At 36.0% G+C, this 25,464-nt stretch overlaps 2 protein-coding genes and 1 non-coding gene across 4 annotated transcripts in view; 1 reads left to right on the top strand and 2 right to left on the bottom strand.

The window, feature by feature from the left end:
- The first annotated feature begins 3,918 nt into the window (after positions 1-3,918).
- LOC149812012 (pentatricopeptide repeat-containing protein At3g24000, mitochondrial-like) lies at positions 3,919-5,140 on the top strand. Its single transcript, XM_089992961.1, has 4 exons — positions 3,919-4,026; positions 4,173-4,568; positions 4,672-4,844; positions 4,993-5,140. The coding sequence occupies exons 1-4, from the start codon at positions 3,919-3,921 to the stop codon at positions 5,138-5,140; spliced, it is 825 nt and encodes a 274-aa protein (XP_089849087.1).
- A 3,490-nt stretch (positions 5,141-8,630) lies between these two features.
- Positions 8,631-25,464, bottom strand: part of NUP155 (nucleoporin 155) — a 67,167-nt gene continuing 50,333 nt past the window's right edge. For both annotated transcript variants that reach the window (XM_089993167.1, XM_089993166.1), the window contains one exon: positions 8,631-8,985. In XM_089993167.1, the coding sequence (XP_089849293.1) occupies positions 8,880-8,985 (106 nt within the window). In that variant the 3' untranslated portion in view covers positions 8,631-8,879. The remainder of the gene's footprint in view (positions 8,986-25,464) is intronic.
- LOC149812014 (small nucleolar RNA Z195/SNORD33/SNORD32 family) lies at positions 17,881-17,961 on the bottom strand. Its single transcript, XR_016428652.1, has one exon. It is a non-coding gene; the product is annotated as a small nucleolar RNA Z195/SNORD33/SNORD32 family (small nucleolar RNA).

The following is a 25,464-nucleotide window of genomic DNA, read 5'->3' on the forward strand; positions in this document are numbered from 1 at the left end:
AGAAATAAGGATGTGTGGCACAGCAAACCCAGGAAGCAGAGTATATTGTCCGTAACATGGCAGCCACATTTGGTGTGTGGATAAATTGTTTCCTAAATAAGTTGAAACTGGACATTCCAAATGATCCAGTTCAACTTTATTGTGACAATAAGGTTGTTATAAGACTAATACAAACTGGAGCTGATAACCCTAAAAGTAAGCATATTGAAATTAAATATCAATATATCCATGATATGCTTATGAAAAATAAAATAGCAGTAGACTATATTCCTTCAAGTGACATGGTAACAGAACCACTAACCAAGGCAGTCGGTGAGGATGTTTTTACTAGACATGTGAGTTAGATGGGACTGAAATATGTCTAAGTGGTGAGTAAGTAAAGATCACTCAAAAAGTGTGTATGCAAAGGTTTCAGTTGAGAACAAGCATGTAAACACAGAAAATCCCTTATGACCAAGTGGGAGATGTAAGGGTCATTTTAACCATCAAGGTCACTGGTGAGGGTCATTTTAACCATCACAATACTCAAACGCAAGAGACATGTTTCTTGGAGGATTGAAGGGATTTCTCCCAGGGGTGTGTCACAAAACTTGAACTCTTCACAACTATAAATGCAGTGAAAAGAGTAAGGTATAGAGACTATGAAACATTAAGTAATCATACGAGCATTCACAAGTAACGGTTTCAGTTAAAGGGTTGAGAGTATGTGACGATTTCGAGCGTAACAATTCTTCATCCGTGCATAAAGGTCCCAACAGTTATGAGAAAAATAGTCTTGACTAGTGTATATGCCAAGATTAGTGGGAGTAAGTTTATTGTGTTATCCCTCTATGTTGATGATATATTAATTGTAGGAAATGATATAGACATGAAAAATATGACTAAATCATGGTTAAGTTCTCAATTTAAAATCAAGGATATGGGTGAAGCTTCATATATCCTTATAATTAAGATAAAGAGAAATAGAAAATCAAGATTGCTATGTCTAAGTTAAGAAAAATATTTTGACCATTTTCTAAAAAAAATTAAAATGAAAAGTATCAAGGCAAAGGGTATTCTTGTAGTAAAAGGCCGAAAGCTAAGTAAGAATGACTGTCCAAAAGATGGACAAGAGAAGTTGAATGTTCTCTATGCTCAAGCAATTAAAAGCCTTGTGTATGCAATGCTTTGCACTACACCTGATTTGAGTTTTGTTGTAAGTCTAGTGAGTATAAATCAAAGTAATCATGAGTTCTCTCATTGAGAAACAGCGAAAAGAATTTTTCAATATATAAAATGAACTAAGGAACTCAAGCTATGCTATCAATCAGATAGTTTAAAGCTTATACGCTACTCAGATGTTGACTTTGCTGGTGATAGAGATGAAGCAAAGTCCATCTCTAGTTATATATTTATGTTAGGAGGTGGGCAATTACATGGTCATGGAAGAAATAAGGATGTGTGGCACAGCAAACCCAGGAAGCAGAGTATATTGTCCGTAACATGGCAGCCACATTTGGTGTGTGGATAAACTGTTTCCTAAATAAGTTGAAACTGGACATTCCAAATGATCCAGTTCAACTTTATTGTGACAATAAGGTTGTTATAAGACTAATACAAACTGGAGCTGATAACTCTAAAAGTAAGCATATTCAAATTAAATATCAATATATCCATGATATGCTTATGGAAAATAAAATAGCAGTAGACTATATTCCTTCAAGTGACATGGTAACAGAACCACTAACCAAGGCAGTCAGTGAGGATGTTTTTACTAGACATGTGAGTTAGATGGGACTGAAATATGTCTAAGTAGTGAGTAAGTAAAGATCACTCAAAAAGTGTGTATGCAAAGGTTTCAGTTGAGAACAAGCATGTAAACACAAAAAATCCCTTATGACCAAGTGGGAGATGTAAGGGTCATTTTAACCATCAAGGTCACTGGTGAGGATCATTTTAACCATCACAATACTCAAACGCAAGAGACATGTCTCGGAGACATGTTTCTTGGAGGATTGAAGGGATTTCTCTCAGGGGTGTGTCACAAAACTTGAACTCTTCACAACTATAAATGCAGTGAAAAGAGTAAGGTATAGAGACTATGAAACATTAAGTAATCATACGAGCATTCACAAGTAACGGTTTCAGTTAAAGGGTTGAGAGTATGTGACGATTTCGAGCGTAACAATTCTTCATCCGTGCATAAAGGTCCCAACAGTTATGAGAAAAATAGTCTTGACTATTGTATATGCCAAGATTAGTGGGAGTAAGTTTATTGTGTTATCCCTCTATGCTGATGATATATTAATTGTAGGAAATGATATAGACATGAAAAATATGACTAAATCGTGGTTAAGTTCTCAATTTAAAATCAAGGATATGGGTGAAGCTTCATATATCCTTAGAATTAAGATAAAGAGAAATAGAAAATCAAGATTGCTATGTCTAAGTTAAGAAAAATATTTTGACCATTTTCTAAAAAAAATTAAAATGAAAAGTATCAAGGCAAAGGGTATTCTTGTAGTAAAAGGCCAAAAGCTAAGTAAGAATGACTGTCCAAAAGATGGACAAGAGAAGTTGAATGTTCTCTATGCTCAAGCAATTAAAAGCCTTGTGTATGCAATGCTTTGCACTACACCCGATTTGAGTTTTGTTGTAAGTCTAGTGAGTATAAATCAAAGTAATCATGAGCTCTCTTATTGAGAAACAGCGAAAAGAATTTTTCAATATATAAAATGAACTAAGGAACTCAAGCTATGCTATCAATCAGATAGTTTAAAGCTTATACGCTACTCAGATGTTGACTTTGCTGGTGATAGAGATGAAGCAAAGTCCATCTCTAGTTATATATTTATGTTAGGAGGTGGGCAATTACATGGTCATGGAAGAAATAAGGATGTGTGGCACAGCAAACCCAGGAAGCAGAGTATATTGTCCGTAACATGGCAGCCACATTTGGTTTGTGGATAAACTGTTTCCTAAATAAGTTGAAACTGGACATTCCAAATGATCCAGTTCAACTTTATTGTGACAATAAGGTTGTTATAAGACTAATACAAACTGGAGCTGATAACTCTAAAAGTAAGCATATTCAAATTAAATATCAATATATCCATGATATGCTTATGAAAAATAAAATAGCAATAGACTATATTCCTTCAAGTGACATGGTAACAGAACCACTAACCAGGGCAGTCAGTGAGGATGTTTTTACTAGACATGTGAGTTAGATGGGACTGAAATATGTCTAAGTGGTGAGTAAGTAAAGATCACTCAAAAAGTGTGTATGCAAAGGTTTCAGTTGAGAACAAGCATGTAAACACAGAAAATCCCTTATGACCAAGTGGGAGATGTAAGGGTCATTTTAACCATCAAGGTCACTGGTGAGGGTCATTTTAACCATCACAATACTCAAACGCAAGAGACATGTCTCGGAGACATGTTTCTTAGAAGATTGAAGGGATTTCTCCCAGGGGTGTGTCACAAAACTTGAACTCTTCCCAACTATAAATGCAGTGAAAAGAGTAAGGTATAGAGACTATGAAACATTAAGTAATCATACGAGCATTCACAAGTAACGGTTTCAGTTAAAGGGTTGAGAGTATGTGACGATTTCGAGCGTAACAATTCTTCATCCGTGCATAAAGGTCCCAACAGTAATGACATCATGGACTCCATACTCTGCCACTGTCACCCCCCCCCCAACTCTGATCGCTACCAACTTCAAATTTCAATTACCAATGTGGTGCCTGACGAGGAACTTCATTGCAACGTCGTGCAGCAAACCAAGTTCTTGGTGTGCAGCGATAAATATGGCAGTATGGTCCATGAAGGCCAATTGTTTGTTGAAATTCCTGAAGGAAGCATGGCTTCATGGAACACCATGATCCTCAACTATGCCAAAATGGATAAAAACAAGTTCTGGATGTTTTTATTGAGATGCTCAAGAGCAATTTTTCACCAGATGAGTTCAGTCTTCCAAGTGCTCTGAAGGCTTGTGCTTCTCTGGAAGACTGTTTTATGTTTGGGCAGATGCACGGTGCGCGGGTTTGAACTCCCATGTGGTTGTTGGTAGCGTTGTGGTCGATGGGTATGCTAAAATTGGATCGACGAGTGATGCACCGTCAGTGTTTGTCAATATTGATGAGAAAGATGCGGTTTCATAGAATGCAGCAATTGGTGTGTTTGTGCAGGCTGCTCTCTGGGAAGATGCTTGGGAAGCATTTCATGAAATACTAAGAACTGGCACAATGACAGACCATTTCACTTGCTCTACTCTGCTCAAGGTCTGTGCTGCTTTGAGGTCCTCACAAAGAGGTAAGCAAATTCATGCAAAGGTCATCATCTGTGGCTATGCCACTGATGTTTTGTGGCCAATTCACTCATTGATATGTATGGCAAAATTTGGAGATCTTGGTGAAATCACGGTAGTGTTTAACACCATGAGCATGAGGGACCAAGTGACTTGGAATACACTTATTTCTAGCTATTCCAATCATGGGTATCCAAATGAAGCGCTCCTACTGTTTTTGAGGATGCAACAAGCAGGTTTCAGGACCAACCGGTTCAATCTTGGAAACGTTCTGATGGTGTGTGCAAGTTTGTCTGATACAAGAATTGGAAGAGCATTACATTGCTTCTTGTGAAGAAGATTGCTAGAATCAGACATGGTATTGGGCAGTGCTTTGTTAGATGTACTCGAAGAGTGGTAGGGTTGAAGAAGCTCAGACAGTATTCAATAGGTTAGACATGAGGAATGTAGTATCATGGAATTCAATGATTGCAGGATATGTCCACGATGGTCAAACAGGGGAAGCTCTTGAAATTTACCATCAAATGACATTAAGCGATCTGAAACCAGATCAGTACACTTATACTGCACTTTTAACCCTCTGGTGATGAAGGAACTGAACACCATAGGAAGCAGATCCATGCTCACATTCTAAGAACAATTGCCAAACAAAGTCTAATCTTTGAATCCACACTGGTTGACTTTTATGCCAAATGTGGAAGATTGGATGATGCTCGCAAAGCCTTTGATAAAATGGATGAGAGAAATGCCTACTCATGGAATGCACTGATCGCTGGATATGAGCAATATGGTCAAGCATTGGAAGCCTTAAATCTTCTAAGAAGAGGTGGAGCCAGGAATTTAAACTAAGGTGGACACAAATATATAGTAAAAAGAAAAAATAGTACTAATAAATTATAATAATAATATTTTCCAAAAAAATCAAAAAATTATTCTAAAATGTACTTTTTACAATTGACATCACCAATTTTTTTATATTTGAAAACAAATTCATAATTGATTCATTGCTAATTGTAAAAAAAAAACATTGATAAAAATCATGGATCTCTCATCTACGCTAATTGATATAAAAACAAAAAAACAAAATCCCTAATATTCTAACCAAAATCAAACATTGATTATTCATGGATTCATGCTTAATGCTAATTGAGAAAGAAAAACACATAAAAAACTTATTAAAACCCTAATTCGTACAAACCTTATAAATTATGAATTTATGCTGATTGATAAAAAAACCTTAATATTCTATTAAAAACAAACATTTATTATTCATAGATTCATGCTAGTGGTACCTTTAAAAACTCTAAAACTATAACCAAGCATTTATGTTATTATGAAAAAAAACTAAATCAAAACCCTAAATCGTAACAAAAATCATTCACAAATATACAACAACAACAACAACAACAACTACGCCTTCATCCCAAAACAATTGGGGTCAGCGATATGAACCAAAAAAGAAATTCATTTTGGGTCTTCCACATGAATCCTTTTCCTCCAATCATTTCTATCCAACGCCATGTCCTCGGTGAGGTTCAAAGCATTCATATCCTTTCCTATCATCTCCATCCAAGTCTTCCTAGGCCTACTCCGACCTCTTTTAACTAATATATTTTCCCATTTCTCCAACCTTCTAACTGGAGCATCATTAGGCCTTCGCCGAATATGTCCAAACCACCGTAAACGATTCTCTCGCATCTTATTTTCAATGGGTGCAACACCTACCTTCTTACGTATATCTTCGTTCTGAATCTTATCTTTTATTGTATTTCCACACATCCATCTAAGCATCTGCATCTCAGCTACACTCATTTTTTGAATATGATGTCTCTTGGCAGCCCAACATTCCGTACCATATAGTAAAGCGGGTCTAATAGTCGTACAAATATGTTAATTGAAAAATATAAAACCCCTAAAATTCTAACCAAAATCAAACATGCATTCATGGAATCATGTTTAATGTTGATTGAAAAAGAAACACAAAAATACCTAATTAAATATTCATTTCATTTCAAAAACCAAAATGAAAAACTTAAATCCTAACAAAAAACATAGATTTAGGGGTTTGATAAGTGATAACTAAAATCGAGCATTCCACTAATGGAATCATACTTAATGATAACTAAGAAGAAAAAAACACAAAAAAATTTAAACCCTAATAAAACTTTCGCATCATTTGAAAAAAAATCTAAAATCAATACCCTATGTCCTAAAACATTCATAGATTTATGCTAATTGAAAAAGAAAAGCAAAACCCTAAATATTCTAATTAAAATAAAGCATTCATTACATGCCTAATCTTAATTAAGAAAAACAAAAACCCTAAAATCTTAATTAAACATTCATGTTATTTAAAAATAAAGACTTAACCCCTAACAAACATCATGCATTATGATTATTGAAAAAATAAATAAAACCCCTAAAATCGAAACCATGTAAAGCATTCATTCTTGATTTATGAAATAATTTGAAAAAAAACAAAGGAAAGAAGATGATGATGATGATGATGAGAAAGAAGAAGAAGATGACCCAATGGTCAGCCACCAAGGGCATGCATCGGAGAGGATGCTGAATGGCAAACTCCAGCAAAGTTGAGAGAGGAAGCAAGGTCAAGCAGGGGCCACGAAAAAGAGGTTGGGGTGGGTGGTGCCCACCCTGGCCCAATCTCTCAACAGGGTGGGCACTGATCAGGGTGGGCTAAGCTTACCACCTCGTGCCCCTCTCCCCCCCCCCCCCCCCCAATTGGTGGGTTTTCTGGTCAAGGTGGGTGCTTGTCCAGACTGCTTTTCCCTTACTAGCATGCTCTCTGCTAGCAGCACCCTCACAGACCTCGATAAGGGGAAGCAAATTCATGCTTTCGTTCTAAGAAACACGCCTGTGGAGCAAGTTGTTCTAGGATGTGCTCCTTCAGAATGTGATGCTTTCTGCATTTGTGTAGAATCAAAGAAGCTAGAGATTTGTTTGATCAATGGAAGAGAGTACCGTCTCAAGTAACATAATGATCACAGGATACAACAAGCATGGGTCCGAGGACGAGTCCTTTAGGTTCTTCCAAAGAATGAGAGAAGAGAACAGTGGGCTTGATGGATCAAAACTGGTTGTAATAGCAGCTCTTAGGCAGGGAAAACAGTTGCACGACTGCATAATTAAATCAGGTGATCAAGGGGGTGATGCTTTACAATGCTGTTGTTAACATGTATGGAAAATGTGGTGATATTGAGAGTGCTTATAGAATGTTTAGTGAGATGCCTGAGAAAAACAGTCGTATGGAATGCAATGGTTTCTGGCTATGCAAAGCATGGATGGAGAAAGCAAGCATGTTATTCATCTCTTTAACAAAATGCAGCAAGAGGGTCTCTATCCTAATGGTTGTCACCTTCTTTCAGTATTAACGGCCTGTGGCCACACTGGTTTGATTGAAGATGGTTTGAGAATTTTCATCTCCATGCTAGAGAACTTTAAAATTGACCCCAGAATAGAGCACTATAATTGCATGGTTGATCTGCTTGCTCGTGCAGGTCACCTGGATTATGCGTGATATCGTTAAGGTGATGCCTGTTATACCAGATGTTTTCACCTGGGGAGCATTATTGGGAGCTTGCAGAGTACATAATAATGTGGCTCAGAAAACTTGCAGCTGAGCACTTATTTAAGATGGATTCTGAAAACCCTGCACGTTATGTTTTATTGTCAAATCTTTATGCAGGAGCAGGAATATGGAAAGAAGCAAAAGAAGTCGGAACACTGAAGAAAAGTAGAGGTGTAAACAAGGATCCAGGAGTCAGCTGGACTGAAATAGAAAACAAAATGCATGTTTTCCGTGCTGGGGATCATACACATCCGCAAAGCAAAGAGATTTATTCATTGTTGAAGCATCTAACATTGAGAATGAAGGTCATGGGATACATGTTATGCAAATTTTGTACTTGGAGATGTGGATGATGCAAAAGCAGAACACTACCTGCTTCACCACAGTGAGATATTAGCCATAGCCTTGGGTCTCATTTGTTTACCACCTAGTGCTACCATTAGAGTTTTTAAGAACATACGGATATGAGGCCACTGCTACCAAACTTATGTCTGATTACAAGCAGAGCGATCATCGTCAGGGATGCCAACAGATTTCACCATTTTAGGAATGGAATTTGTTCTTGTGGGGATTACTGGTAAAGATTCCAGTTATCTCTGGAGACTGGAATTCAAAAGATGTGCTGATGAGCAGTGACAAAGAAAATAAGCTAATTGTACAACAGAAACAGATCTCTGTGTCATGTAAGTCTTTTTCAATTATTTAAAAGAACACACTGAGAAACCACACATCTTGTAATGCAGTTCATATGAAACACGGTGAAGCCGAACAAAAAATAAATACTAATGAGAGAGATGTCATAAAAGGTTTATATAGTCTTTAAGCAAAAATAATTCATAAAAAATGACTCAATTTAATGCTACAGCTTGTATACAAGATAGTTGCACTTATATTCCAACTAAGCCAATATCAAACTCTTATGCTCAGGCATAAACTAAAGTCTAACACGGCAATGCAACCATTTCTTCATTGGCAATGCACAAACGGCTGTCGTTTCCACTAGAAGAAGGGACTCAGAAGTTTTTCTTCAAGTTCACGGAAGCCTCTATAAACCTCTTCTGTCTTGCTATGAGGAAGAGCCAATCGCCGAACCTCGGTCATGTACCTGCAAATATAAGGTCATCATGATTAAGGACCTGAACATGATATCAAGATGACAGACAAAAGAAAGATGAACGAGTCTGCTTATATGCAAGCCAAGATCTAAGCAAACAGGGCATGTGTATAATTAAATCTTAATAAAAAAAAATAAGACGAGAATCATGGATTCATGACAATGAAATTACATGAAGTTTCAAAACACGACTAATCCAATAGCAGCAGCTATAATTCCATTAAATTCAGAGAACCTATCAGCCTCCAGTGAATAGTCCAACTATTTAACTATTATGAGATGAGTTAACTGCCCTGCGACAACTGGTAGGCCTTAGCTTATCCTGTCTCATCTGATGTCAAACAATTAGAAGCATACTTGAGGACATGAAATAAAACTCTGCTAGAATATGGTCAATCGAGTGAGAGCTTCATTATGTTACAGATATGTACATGAGTGCGATGACAACAGTTGGTAATTACATACAAATGTTTATCAACACATACAAAAACTAACTAGTCATTTTCCTTTACCACCAACAATTTAAATAAGAATATAGCTCAAAAAACAAATCTAAAACTAAATTGATTTCCTCATTCACAAGCGTTAAACATATTAGATTTAAGCAAAAAATACAGTTCATCTGCAAATTTCACAAATGATACTTGACAGTTGATAAATCGATCCCTTTTGACTACCCCAAAAAAAATCTTGCAAAAATGTGTTGACAACCAATGGGCTACTAACCCAAGCGTAATAAATCCACAATTGGATGATAGTTCCACCGAGTGATTGGATGATCCAGACAATTTGATGCTCCCAGGTTAGGATTGAAGGGCGACTGGGAATGCAAAGCGGCATCTCAAGTTACATGAAATTCGCTGCCTAGCAGTTTTTTTATTGAAGTTAGGGGCAAGGGTAAGGGTGAGAGATAAGAGGTTATGGGTTTTGAGAAACAAAGTATATATATTTGACTTTCTCCACTAGAAGAAGACCCAGCCTATTCGAAAAAGTAGTGTAAATTTCAAAAGTGCCACCACTTTGGGGGCAGTTTGGTAAATTGTGTTCAGCTCTCTCTCTCTCTCTCTCTCTCTCTCTCTCTCTCTCTCTATATATATATATATATATATATATAGAGAGAGAGAGAGAGAGAGAAATGGAAACCTACCAAATAGAAAACGTACCAACCTTACCCACTAACAATTTTTTTGGTGTTTTTTCGAAATTCTGACCTTCAGATATGTTCAACATGATTGATTTACTAGGGTGGGGCAATATAAATTTTTATATTTTGCTTAAAGGGAGGCAAAAAGAATTTATAATAAAATAAAATATAAAACTAAAATATAAAGGGAGGCAATATAAATTTTGATATTTTGCTTAAAGGGAGGCAAAAAGAATTTATAAAAATAAATAAAATATAAAACTAAAATATGAAGGGGGCAATATAAATTCTGATATTTTGCTTAAAGGGGGGCAAAAAAATTTTATTATAAACTAAAATATAAAGGGGCACAATATAAATTTTTATATTTTACTTAAAAGGGGCAAAAAAATTATAATAAAATAATATATAAAACTAGAATTTCAAAACTTGTGGACGACTACGATACTTGTGCTTAAAGGGGGACAAAAACATTCAAAACAAAAATTTCAAAACTTGTGCTCAAAAGGGGGCAAAAATTTTCAAAACTTTAGGAGGGGCTCGAGCCCCTCCTTGCCCCCATAGATTCGCCCCTGCATGCATCAAGACCAAATGATCCAAGTGTCAATTTCTAATAAATCAATCATGCTGAACACATCTGTAAGGTCAAAATTTCTAAAATACACCAAAAATTGATGGTCCCAACCAATTGGGTACCATCTTGTAGGAATGCAGTCGGGTAGCTTCCCACTACTATATATATACACACACACACACGTGTGTGTGTGTGTTTGTGCGCGTGTGTCAAATGTTTATAAATATATTTGAGTATATCATGCAAAATTTCACATAGGCGTGGACAACGGGCCAGCCCGGTCTGCTAATGGACCGGCCATTGACTGGGCCTAGGCCCGTGGGCTTATTTTGGTTGGGCCGTGAAATGAAATGGGGATCTTCGAAACACGAGCTTAGATTAACAAGAGCAAGTGTCAAGAATGACACTAAAGCATAACCCTTAAAAAGGGTATAACTGGAAACAAAATAAAAATAAAAATGTATTCTTTATTGATATGAAAAACCAATTGCTTAAGAAGCATTGGAGTAAAATACAAGAGGGGCTGCACCCCTTTATATACACAGCTGAAAGAGGACTCAAGCTGAAAGAGGACTCAATAGAGTTGTTGGGCACAATCCAACAGCTCTATTTAGAGCTGTTGGAATGTGTCAGTCCAACAGCTCTATTAAGAGCTGTTGGACTGTGTCAGTCCAACAGCTCTATTGCTAGTCAAGTCTGGACAGGACTTGACTAGCAACAGTCATTCTAGTTCAAACTGAACTAGATGACATAAAGACAAAAAATAAAAATAAAGGAAAAAAATTACAGAAAAGAAAGAAATGAAAAATGTATTTATATATATATATATAAAATAATATAATATTATTATATATGCATATATGTACAGTTTTACATTTTAACACTCCCCCTCAAACTTACGGTACAATGAGCGAAAGTTTGTCTAAGAGAAAGTGAAATCGGGGGAGCAGCGAGAGGCTTTGTAAAGAAGTCTGCTAACTGATATTCTGAAGTGACATATGGCAGATCAATTATCCCGTATAGATATTCCTCTCTGACGTAGTGACAATCTATTTCGATGTGTTTGGTGCGTTCGTGGAATGTTCTGTTACTGGCAATGTAGATCGCACTTTTGTTGTCACAACAAATTTATGAAGCCTTTGTTTTTTCAACTCCCATGTCAGCAAGCAGTCGTCGAAGCCAAACTACTTCCATGGTCGTGGTTGCCATGGCTCTGTATTCAGCTTCGGTGGATGAGAGAGATACCTTCTGCTGCTTTTTAGACCTCCACGAGATTAATGATTCCCCTAAAAAGACACAAAAGCCAGTGGTTGAGTGTCTGTTATTGGGATCACCTCCCCAATCAGCATCAGTATATGCAATTAAATCAAGAGAAGAGGAGGAAGATAAGAAAAGTCCTCGTGAAAGAGAGGACTTGATGTATCTGATAATACGCATGACTGCTCCCATATGAACAGAAGTAGGAGCATGTTGAAATTGACTTGCTGTATGAACAGCATGTGCTATATCTGGTCTGGTAATGGATAGATAGGAAAGTGCCCCGACAAGCTGTCTGTAAGGAGTAGGGTCTGCAAGAAGTTCTCCATCATCAATCTTCATTTTAACATTAACAACTTCTGGAGTGTCGACTTTCTTATCATCAGTAATACCAGACCTGAAAACAATATCAAAAGCAAATTTAGTCTGAGATAATAAATATCCTCTAGGAGAATAAGCAACTTCAATGCCTAAAAAATATCTCAACAAGCCCAAATCAGTCATTTCAAAATGAGATTTAAGAAGTGTTTTGATTGTTTCAACTCTCTGTTTATCGCTTCCGGTGATGATCATATCATCCACATAGAGAAGAAGCACAATGATCCCTGCATCAGAATTCTTAATAAACAAAGCAGTGTCAGTTAAACATAATTGAAAACCAATATCAATCATAACACGACTAAACTTATCATACCAAGCTTTTGGTGCTTGTTTAAGTCCATAAAGAGCTTTTTCTAAGCGAAAGGACTTTACCCTTAGGAATACTTAGACCAGGAGGGGGTTCCATATATACTTCTTCAACTAGCTTTCCATTTACAATCAAATGATTCAGAGTTACAAAATTTCCCTAGATTTGGAAAATGTTGGATTTTGGCTATATGTGGGTGACGAAGTCTCTTATGCCACAGTTTCAACTCTATTTTTTGAATATTATAACAAAAAGCTTTCTTCGGCATTTCCAAAAAATCCATGTAATAGAGTCCTTCTCTATGGCCTTCCCCAATCAGCTTGCCTGACTGGCGATCCTGTACCCAACAACCATGAGAAGAAAAAGAAATATTACACCCATAATCAGAAATTTGAGATACAGATAAAAGATTTAAATTTAATTTGGGAACATGTCTAATTTCTGGAATAAAAAAAAAATTGTTTTATAAATTTTTTCAAAATTTCTTATTCCTTCTATTTCAAGAGAAGTCCCATCAGCAGTAAAGACCTTTGACACACTTGTTTTATTTTTAACACATTTGGATAGACTTTGATTATTTGGGGTCATATGAAAAGATGCACCAGAGTCAAGAAGCCAAGAAATTTTACCTAGATCAGAAAAATATGAGGCTGCTGGGCCGGTTGAAGCTTCAGATGAGGAAGAGGCACCTTTGATGAGAGGCTGAAGAATCTCCATTAGTTGGGCCAGGGAAACTGGTGCATCCTGATCTTTAGGCTCCGATCCAGCAATTGCAGCTCTTTTTTCTCTCAACTCCTTAAGTTTGGGACATTGTGGCCTGTAGTGTCCCGGTTCATGACAGTGATGACAAATAACTTTCTTCTTATCATAGTCACCATTTTGTCGGTTAAAGTGAGGAGGCCTATATGATCGAACATGATTCCCTGGTCTAGACACGGCTAAAACGGAATCATCTTCAATTTTTAAAGAACCTTTCCGGAGACGATTTTCTTCCATTGTTAACTCTTCAATAGTTTCAACAATAGAAGGAATTTTTCCCCGGTGAAGTAGGGCCGATTTAGTGGTTTCAAATTCTGGCCTTAATCCAGTGATAAACTGGTAAAAATGTTCAGCATCGAGTTGTTTCTGACGAAGCTCGATGTCTTCGGCACAATGCCACTTTGGTTCTAAAAGAGAAAGTTCTTCCCAAAGTTCGGACAACCCATTGTAATATTCACGAATAGTTTTGTCTCCTTGTGTCATCATTCAAACTTTTTCTTGGAGGTTGCACACGTGTGCAATATCTTTAAGGGAATACATATTCTTAAGGTATTCCCATGCCTTATCGGCATGATCAAATTTGGCAAGACTTGAGCATTTTTTAATGTCAACGCTATTGATAAGCCATGACATTATCTTCGCATGAGATATTCTCCATTCTTTCCATTTCTTCTCGTATGAGGCAATAGCCTTGATTTTCTCTTCTTCCGATAGAGGGACCTCTTTATCTCCCTCCTTTTTAGTAAGAGATAGCTTAGGTTCCGAATCGGAACCATCCACAATCCCCCATAAGCCTTTTCCCCATATATGGTGCTTCATGATTGAAGCCCATGTTACATAGTTCGTATCGCTTAGTTTCATAGGCATGATGGTGACTTTATCATTGTCATCCATCGATTACAAGGAGAGAAAGAATAGGGATAGAAGAGAAACAAGAAGGAAAATGAAAAAGAAAGAAAAAAAAAACAATACAACAAGATGTGAAATCTTCTCCAATGAAGTGATAAAACACTTCTCTTCAAGTGGCGAACACTTTTGCAAACGGGCACGGAAACCGATGCAGCTTTTCCTCAAGATTTAGTACTTCCGCGGCTCTGATACCATGAAATGAAATGGGGATCTTCGAAACACGAGCTTAGATTAACAAGAGCAAGTGTCAAGAATGACACTAAAGCATAACCCTTAAAAAGGGTATAACTGGAAACAAAATAAAAATAAAAATGTATTCTTTATTGATATGAAAAACCAATTGCTTAAGAAGCATTGGAGTAAAATACAAGAGGGGCTGCACCCCTTTATATACACAGCTGAAAGAGGACTCAATAGAGCTGTTGGGCACAGTCCAACAGCTCTATTAAGAGCTGTTGGACTGTGTCAGTCCAACAGCTCTATTGCTAGTCAAGTCTGGACAGGACTTGACTAGCAACAGTCATTCTAGTTCAAACTGAACTAGATGACATAAAGACAAAAAATAAAAATAAAGGAAAATAATTACAGAAAAGAAAGAAATGAAAAATGTATTTATATATATATATAATAATATAATATTATTATATATACATATATGTACAGTTATACATTTTAACAGGCCGGGCCGGAAATATATATATAAACATAATTATATATTATAACTAATATATATATGGATACAAAGATTCACATTCACACATATATCTTAGTCACTTGTATCGTTCAAGGTAATTTCACGGTGAGGGTATTTCTTAGAAAGATTGTGAAAAGTTGAAAAATCTCGGAAATATCTCGTCTACATTTAAAAAATTAAATAAAAATTCTAAAAAATAAGTAAAAATACAAAAAAGGAAAATGAAAGAAAACTAAGATAAAATGATAAATAAGCAACTAACAACTAACAAGCAATGAATTAATAACTAAATAACTAACAATGTAGCCCCAAAGGGGTTTGGCATAGTGGGATAGAGCCTAGGCCACTAGGCAGGCGGTTTAGGTTTAAATTACATGGGCATCATCCCTTGCGTAAGCCAAAGCGTGGCAACTCCCTGAGGGCAAGGGTACGCCCATTGCCAGGACAATGGTTGTAAGTACGGCAGGCAAAGCCGGCACGGCTAGGTCTCTGATCCTAGGGGTGGTTTTTTCATGTAAATATAAAAAAACAACTAACAACGTAACAAATAATCATAGCATTCATCTTACAATAGGTAAAAGAGAACAATTTAGAACTTAGAATTAAATATGAAATGACTAACAATTAACAAGTAAACAATGTTAAGTTGTATCATATATATATATAATACATAGTATATACATATAAATATATATGATACATATGTTCCTATCATTGTAATAGGTAGTAACAAATAGGGGTATTTAAGTCTTTTCACTATATTGTATAGGTTATGCCCACTAGGGGCACTAGTATCTTTGTATAATTTTTTGTTTCCTTTATTTTTTTTATTTTGTAAATTTCTTGTTTTTATGGACAATATTGTCATTCCAAATATAGTTGTTGGGAGATCCCAACAACTATATTTATAATTGTTGGGATGCTCCGAACAATAATATTGGTTCTTCTACATATAGGGGTGCTTCTGTGAAACCAGAATCTCGAGCAAGGAGAAGAAGACAGAGAGAGAGAGAGAGAGAGGAGGCTTCTGCATAATACCCAAGATGTTAATACCTTGAGACGTGTGGTCTTCCTTCATTATAACATATCTTTCTATAATTGTTTACAATGTTGTTACAATAATACCCCTGGAGTCTAATACACATCGAAATAAAGATAAGGGGTAAAGAAAGAAATAAAATACACAATACAGTTACACACCATAACACATCTTATCTAACAACTAATGTGGATCCAGATCTGGATATAGGTCCAGATCTGAAACCAAGTCAAAACATCATGTTCCAACAACCTCCCTCAAGTTGTACATAGTTAAAATCATGGACAACTTACTTTTCAAAAACCAAAAAATGATGCTTGCCTAACCCCTTTGTGAACAGATCGGCTACTTGTTCTTCTGTTCTAATAAACCTCGCTTCTACCTCACCATTTTCAATCTTGTTTCGAAAGAAGTGTTGATCAATTTCGATGTGCTTTGTTCTTCCATGCTGAATTGGATTAAGCAAAATCTTGATTGCACTCTGATTGTTACAGAACAATATTGAACAAGACATTTTTTTGATCCAATTCATTTAGCAAATATCTAATCCATGTTACCTCTGAACATGCTAGCGCCATAGCCTTGTATTCAGCTTTTGTTCTTGAACGAGCAACTGCTTTTTGTTTCTTGCTACTTCATGAAACAAGATTTGTTCCAACAAAAACATTATACCAAGAAACTTATTTTCATTCATCTGGATCGGTTGCCCAATCTAAATCAGAATAGGCCACTATTGTTACGACATTCTTGTTTTCATCTTTTTTTCTGTAGCAAAGGTCATCCCCGAGTGTGCCTTTAAGATATCTGAGGATTCTCTTGATTGCCACTACATGACTTGGTATTGGGCAATTAGGGATGGCAGTGGACTGGGGCGGGGGACAAGGTCTCCACCCCCGCCCTGTTTCAAAAATTTAACCTTCATCCTCGGTCCATCCCCGTGGCGGGGGAGACTTTGGACCTCCACCCCCGGCCCGTCCCCACCCCCGCTCCGTCCCCAGCCCATCCCCATCCCCGTCCCCGTCCCCCTTGCCATTTTTAATAAAAAAACATGCAATGTCCAAAAATATTTGCTTCTTTGTTTGAACAAGTCCATCATAACTTATTTTTAAACTCTGATGAATATCTTTATGTTGATTCTTTAAGGTCTTCAAGATGCTTTCCCATTCCTCTATATTGTTCTTATCAAAAAACAGTGAGCCTAATACTTTAACTGATAATGGTAGCCCATCGGTACTCTACACAACTTTCTCAGATAATTTTTTCAAAAAAATTGAGTTTATTTTTAATCAAACGCTACAATATTTGCTAATTGAGAGTAGAAAACAAATTTTAAATAATGTGATCATAAAGCTTTTTAAGATTTTCAGTGAAAAACAACCCACAAAATACCAGAATTTCATTACTTGAAAATTTGTATATTTATGTCACGAAAAAGATGATCTAACAAACTATGCAAATTTGGTTGAAGCAATTAACGGGAAAAGCAAAACAGAAGTAGTTCCACCATAATCTGAACCTCAAGCAGATAAAAATTAGATCCAAAAAAAAAAGAATTTTTATGTGAAACCTCAATCGAAAGATGGTGAATGGTTAATGAATAATCATTGTCACGCTCAATAACAAAATTTGATATCATCATTGATTACACCAACATAAAAAATCAGACAAGAAAACTTTAGGTCGTAATTGGTTGCACACATTTATCGTACCAACAAATAGAAATCTTGATCCAATGCAATTTTAAAGAAAATGGGAGCACCCAGATAGACCCTTCGAAATCCCACAGAAGCAACAAAAACAAATTAACGCAGAGAGAGAGAGAGAGAGATCAGATGCTAGTGCATGTTATAGATTCATCACTCTGTTACAAATTTGATTGGGTTTAACCAACATCACGTCTCCCCAATTCAGTACCCCAAATTGAAAAAATATTTAACGTACGAAATGAAGAAACTCGCACAAAGAAACAGAAAAGGGTGAAACAAAAAAGAGTGAGATACGGTAATCCTTTCAAATGTACAGAACTCAGGGCTAGATTTTCTACTTCTATAGAACAAAAAGGGCTTCTCGCTGCAGCTTCTCAAAGATGGTATAAAAGAAGAAAACAAAAATTTACCTTCTCTCTCCTTTGGGCGGCGACGGTGAGTAGGGATGATACAGTATTTTGTCTAATAAGATTTAGGGTTAGGGTTAGTAAGTTTGTAGTATATATAAATATGGTTGTTTTGTAATTTTATTACTTAACTTAGGGTATTTTAGTAATATTATTAATGGGGGCAGGACGGGGCGGGGTGAGGGAAAGTGTAAGTCCATCCCCGCACGGGGATGAATTTTAACCTTCATCCCCGCCTCCATCCCCCATTTCATTCCCTTCATCCACGGTCCAAACGGGGCGAGGCGGGGCGGGGGGGCCGTTTTCCCCCGCTCCACTGTCATCCCTATGGGCAATGCATATACTGGGATACCTGAATTTACCGCATAAACAATGTCTAGTCGAGTAAATGTGAGGTATTGGAGCATCCTTATAATGCTTCTATATTTGGTGGGATCATTATATACTTCTCCTTTATCACCACTGAGTCTTTGATTTAAAGCACTAGGAGTTAGAAGAGGTTTGGAGTATTTCATACCAACTTTGCTCAGCAAATCAATAGTGTTCTCTGGTCTTTCATTTTAAATCTTCGACTTAGAACTTCTTTTATCTCAATGATATGTTTTTCTAAACTTCCAACAATTATTATATCATCAACATAAATAAGCAAGACAGTTAGCCAATCCTTACCTTTATATACAAAAAGTGAGTGATCAAGTTACGATATGATGAACCCATGTTTTTGCATTTCAAGGGAGAAACTCTTGAACCATGATCTGGACGCCTGATTAAGCCCATATATAGCCCTTTCTAGTTTACACTCATATATGTTCGAATCTCTTTCACTATATCCCTGTGGTTGTTCCATGTAAACTTTCTCCTTCAAATTCCCATGTCAAAATGCATTTTTGGCATCCAATTGGTTTAGTATTCAATTGTGATTAACTGCTAGAGATAGAATAACACGAATTGTTTTCATTTTAACAACCGGGGTGAAAGTCTCATCATAATCCAATCTGGGTTCTTGTGTGAATCCCTTCACTAAAAGTCTAGTTTTGTATCTTTTTATGCTTCCATCTGGCTTGTATTTGATTTTATACACCCATTTTGATCCCACAACAGTTTTGTTCAGAGGTCTGAGATCAATTTTTCATGTCTAATATTGTAATACCTCATAATTTTAACTTTGTTTTAAATTTTTAAAACAATATAATTTTTATTTAATAATTATATTTTTATGTCAGAAATTAAAAATATTATAAAGAAATATATGTTAATGTATATGGACAGACATCAATATAGGTTTTGGCAAGGTCCAAGACCCATTGACGACATATATATATGTATATATATATATAGATATGGGCTAAAATCCAAATGGATTTGGACTTGAGTCATGGGTATAGCCAAGACCCATAGTCCATCCATAAGATTTTAAAATAAAGACGAATTTAAAACTTTAACTAAAAGGAATATATATATATAAGGGGAAGATAAGATAGGGAAGAGTTCTACTTTTAGTATAACTCTATCCCAAAGAGGGAAGGGAGGGGGGGTGGGGGGGCGTCAACCCCCCAAGAAGAGTCCTTTCATTATAAAGAGACAGGCTAAGCCTCTCTCTCTCAAAAATGTCAAGCTTAAAAAAGAGAGAGAGAGAGAGAGAGCTGAGTAGAAAGAGAAAAGAGGAGGGAAAGAGGGGCATCACCTCCAACGATTTCCTCTTTTCTATTTTCATCGTCAACTTTTTCTTCTCTTCTTCGCAGATCAGTCCATAGCAAAAAAAAAAAGGTACAGGCCTCTCTTGCAACTCAATAGAAAAGGAGATTTGCATGGGTTGATCATGCATAGAGTTTGAGAAAAAAAACAAAGAAAAGAATATAAGTAAAAATATAGATTTGTTGATAAGTCTTTCTTTGGATTTTTTGTTGTTGGAATAAATAGGTATAGTTCTACTATATTGAAATCAGAGTTTCCTTCCTTGGGTTTAGAGTATGATATTTTTAACAGCATGAGGAATTAATAGCATGTTTGGATTAGTTGTATATAATCTAGATTTAGGTATGTTGATTAATCTGGATTCAAGCATGTATGCTGTTTTCTTTATTTTGCTAAGTGCATAAGTCTGCGACTTCAGCATTCTTGAGATAGATGAGCAGCAGAATAAATATATGTGTTGTCTACGTTCTTGAACAGCACACACACACACACACACACACACACACACACACACACACATATATATATATATATATATATATATATATATATATATATATATATATATATATATATATATATATATATTGTCGGCGTTCTTGAAACAGATTAGCAGCAGAATACATGCATATATATATATATATATATATATATATATATATATATATATATTGCTGTGAATTTGATCGAAGAACACATACAGTATATATATTTTGCTAAGAATCTGTTCCAAGAATGTGGACAACATATATATATATATATATATATATGTTGTCCACATTCTTGGATTAGATTCGCAGGAGAATATATATGTATGTTGTAGGCGTTCTTGAGATAAATTAGCAGCATAATATATATATATATATATATATATATATATATATATATATATATATGTTGTTTACTTCTTGAACAGTTTCACAATAGGGATATATGCATATATATATGATAAGCTATTACTGAAAATTGCCTTGAACCTCGAAAATTTTTGCTCGTTTTGAGTATCCGTGGGTTGTTAAGCAAGTGGACATAAAAAATTGGATGTGCATTAAGTAGAGACATGCATGCAAAAAAAATATCGATTAATGAACTGAAAAAATATTCATTCATGTTGCACCAATTTATGCATCTTTAAATGTTTAATTTAGCATCAAATTTTTACTTGCTTGTAACTATTTAGATGGTAAGTTGATTCTGATGATATGTTACTTGTGAATCCTCTTAAACTTGTGTTTGATTTACTTTATGCTAATTTCTTACTATTGGGAATTTAGAGAGTCGTATGAGGACATCGGTTCTTACCCGATTTCTAAAAATGTTTTTCAGGTACTGAGGTTCCGTGATGAAGCAACTGGCTGGCTCAAGGACACCAGGATTATGGTCGAGTGGATCGGGTTCTGACGTACACTGGATAACTAGATTTGATTTTGAAACTATTTGGAACTTTATTGACATTATTTGATTAGGTAAATAAAATTTCAGTTCATGGTTTAAATCAGGGTTACCGAAAGCGCCATAGCATATAGGGCAGCGTGCTTCCCCGAAGCGCGTTTCAGAAGCACAAAACGTGGAGTTTCCAAAACGTGCGGGGAAGAGCCCAAAAATTTGGGAAGCTCGCTTCGCCTTATTTTTTCTTTTTTTTGTTTCTTTTTTATTTTTCTTACTTTTTTTTCTTTTATCACTTCTCCCTCTCTTCCCCCTCGCTTCCGGTTCGCTTCCTAAGTCGCTTCCAAAATTATTCCTGGTTTGCTTCTAAGTCGTCCCCTGATTCCCGCTAAATAAAATTTTGGAAGTGACTCGCTTCTCGCTTCTGCTTCCCGAATCGCTTCCCGCTCCCGCTTCCCCGACTGACAACTGTGGTTTAAATTTATTTTATGTGTGAAATGGTTGATGAGTTGTAATATTAAATATGTAATGTGTCTCTAGTCCTTGGAAGGTTTTCCGCAATTGTTTTAAAAATATATATATTTTTGCATTTTTTTAGGATTAGTTTGGGGTCGTTAGAGACACTCATATAATGCCTTTGTATCTTCATTCATAACTTTAATCTATCTATTTGATTTTGATGCATGATAATATTGTTTGGGCTATTCTAGTTTTGTGCAGTTGAAAATATTTGATGATCTACACTGAAATTTTCATAGCTTACCCATCTCTCCACCGGATGTCTCATTCACCAGATCTTCTTATATATGAAACCATGTGATCAGCATAGGTATTGGTCACATTTTGCTGGATTTGATCAGTCTGATTGGTTGTGATTTCTTGTAGTGAATTTGAGTCAGATTCACTTCTATTTATGTGGCTGTATACCATCCCTTTAAATCTGCCATTATGGGACGTTGGGGCTGCATTTGGTGTATCATGTTGCTGATTTCCTGAATCATTACACTGCATTTGTACATTAATTTCACCTGCATATTCATCTTCATTTCTCAAGTTTTGTTTTGTTTTATCATTTTCTACTGTAAATAGATTCACAATGAACCAGGGCTGGTAAAAATCAGTTGAGTGTTCTTCATGCATGTCTTTGTGATTGAATTGTCTTTCATCAAAAACAACATTTCTTGATATCTGGATGCACCTTTTCTCAATGTCATAGCATCGATAACCTTTGTAATCATTATCATAACCAACAAATTTGCAAAGATATGCTTTCTTCTCAAATTTATTTCTCAGTGATGCATCGATATGAACAAAGCAAACACATCCATAGGCTTTTAAAGCTTTATAATCAGGATGTTTACCAAATAGTTCATAGAAGGGAGATTTGTCCTGAATCACTCACATTGGCAGCATGTTGATAACATGAACAGCTGTATGGAATGCTTATGTCCATAAATGTATAGGAACACACACTTCATGCATCATGGCCAACATACTTTCAACGATAATGTATGCTTCCTCTCAGCAAGCTCATTTTGCTGAGGTGTTTGGGGACAAGAGACTCTTTGATTTATCCCATTTATTTTGAGGTACTCAATAAAATCATTCGAAGAGTTATCTCCCCCACCATCACACTGGAAATTCATTATAGATGTGAAAAAATGATTTCTAACCATAGCATGAAATTTTTTAAAAATGTTAAAAACTTCATGCTTATGTTTCATAAAATATATCCAAGTGTATCGAGAATGATTGTCAACAAAAATCACATAGAATCTACACCCAGAAGAAGGATTGGGAGCCGGTCCCCAAACATCAGAAAGAATGATTTCAAAAATCTTGAAAGTTCTTTTATTGTTGGAATTAAAAGGTAATGCATAACTCTTGAACAATTGACAACTGGGATAAACATGACTCTCCAACTCTAAATTTAAATTAGAAATGAAAATCAACTTACTTGAAGTTACTTTCCAATGAAAGCTTTATTGCAACGAGCAAGACGACTATGCCAAACACTGAAACTATTTAACTCAGACTCATTAACAAGACATAATGACAAAGAACGACTCTTAGATTGCTGAATGGATTTATTTTTACTTCAACCAATGGATCTTCCTTAAAGAGGTACATATTACACTGCCTTTGACCTTCAGTGTATGTCCTTGTCATGTGAAGATCATTCACGTAAATAAGAGTAAAAATAACGCACGAATTGGTATCATCAACTAATTTTGAAACAGAGACAAGATTCTTTTTTATGTTAAAAATGAGAAAAACATTTGACAATTGAAAACTAGATTTGGACATAGTAATAGAAACCTTTTCAATGCCAATGATGGGGTGTCGAGTTTCGTATTCGGTAATGACTGTTTTTCATAATAAGGGACCAAGTTTCAAAATTTACCTTCATTCCCGGTAATGTGATTTGCTGCCCCAGAGTCCACATACCAAACGCCTTACTCATTCTGTTCCAGATTGAGTCATGCAAGTGCTGCCAATAAGAGTTGTTCGTCAATAGGAGCCTAAACATTCAAACGTGACCCTGATCCTCCTAACCTATCCGATGATTTTCCTTGATAATGCATGGGATCATCCTTAAACCAACATTCTTCACATGACCTAGTTTCGTGCACACATAGCATGTTGAGATCTTTCTATTTTGACCAATCAATAGCGGAATATTTAGGAGTGGAAGAAGACCATGGCCTCCCTAGTACCTTTACATTCACGCCCTCTCCCACCTCGCATTCCACCACGTCCTCTTCCATACTGTGAATCAGACAAAAAAACACTAAGGTTGTCCACAGCAGCCAAATTTACCCCTAAAGTTTAGAGCATATTCATCTCAAAAAGTAGCACTTTGGATCTCAATGCTTCAAATTGGGTAATTCATGAAGGCAGAACAATGTAGTATATCACACTATATTCAGCTCCCAAACCATTAAGTGTTTGCTGCACTTTATCCTTTTCTGAAACTTCAAAACCAACCATGGCAAGTTGGTCAGTGATCTGCTTCATTTTATTCAGGTATTTCATTATGAACATGGAACCCTTTTTAAGGTTATGAAATTTTCTTTATAAAAACATGACCTTTGCTTTTGAAACCTGTAAAAATGTTTGAACCAACTTACTCCAAAGTTTCATAGCCGTGCAATCTGTTAAAATGTATCTCCAAAACCTTGTTGTAAGTATAGATATATATACTTATATACTTAGAGATACATATACATATAATATATTATATGTATATGTATCTCTACATATATAAATATATATAATTATACATATTTTATTTTCTTACCCGAAAAGGATATTCATGTAATCTTGCACATATTCCATTTAGGAATATGTTGTAATTTATTTTTTGTATTTTGCATTTCTTTATTTTTTATTTTTTCATTTTTTATATATTTCATAAAGGTGCATTGGGGGGCCCCCAATAGAGTCGTTGGGGGGGGGGGGGGGGGGCAACGGTCACAAATGTGACCGTTGGGGGCTCCCCAACGACTCCTTTGGGAGACCCCCCTTTGCACCCTTTTGCTTTGTATAAATAGGGGTGTTCCCCCTTTGTAATTCTTCAAGCTTGAGAGTCTCAAGCATTTGCTCCTTTTTATGAAATACATGCATTATTGCATGTTTATTACTTTTACCCTTTTTGCGTATTTTGCTCAAGTGTTGTGAGAGTGTTTTCGTGCACTTCTTTTATAAAGTATTTATGCTTGTATGCGTATTGTCTCTTCATAGACAATTTCACATGGTATCAGAGCTTGGTTGGTGATAGAGGATTGTGGGATTCTCTTCTTTTCAAGTACCTCGAAAAGCGTGCCTTCGGATCTTTGGAGGTTGGAGTGGTGGATCTTGCTTCTCAAATATTTTAGGATGATCTTGCGCAAGCTAGCATTTGAAAAATTGTGTTGGTACGCCATTTCTCCCTTTCTCTTTACTTCATAATGGGCGAAAAAGAGTCTCAATTTACTCTTGGCTTCAAATTAAATGGGTCCAACTATCATATTTGGGCCGGAAACATGGAGGCTCACATAAAAGTAAAAGGGCTATGGGTTATGTGCAAGGCACAATTCCGGAACCGGAACCCAAAATAATTGTGGTTAACGGAAGTGAAATCAAGATTCTTGAAGGAGAAGAAAGGGTTAAAGCTCTTGAAGAGTATTCTAAGAAGCACGATGAATGGGAAATGAAGAATTTCAAGATTCT

The sequence above is a fragment of the Nuphar pumila genome, chromosome 17 (genome assembly GCF_984573655.1).
Source record: "Nuphar pumila chromosome 17, dmNupPumi1.hap1.1, whole genome shotgun sequence".
In the NCBI taxonomy this organism is placed as follows: domain Eukaryota; kingdom Viridiplantae; phylum Streptophyta; class Magnoliopsida; order Nymphaeales; family Nymphaeaceae; genus Nuphar; species Nuphar pumila.

Bases quoted from the DNA above. Each gene is read 5' to 3' on its own strand.
- LOC149812012 (XM_089992961.1), top strand. From the start codon at position 3,919: ATGCTCAAGAGCAATTTTTCACCAGATGAGTTCAGTCTTCCAAGTGCT. The intron at 4,027-4,172 runs GTTTGAACTCCC...GTGTTTGTGCAG, and splicing joins GGCAGATGCACGGTGCGCGG to GCTGCTCTCTGGGAAGATGC. The intron at 4,569-4,671 runs GTGTGTGCAAGT...GTGCTTTGTTAG, and splicing joins ATCTTGGAAACGTTCTGATG to ATGTACTCGAAGAGTGGTAG.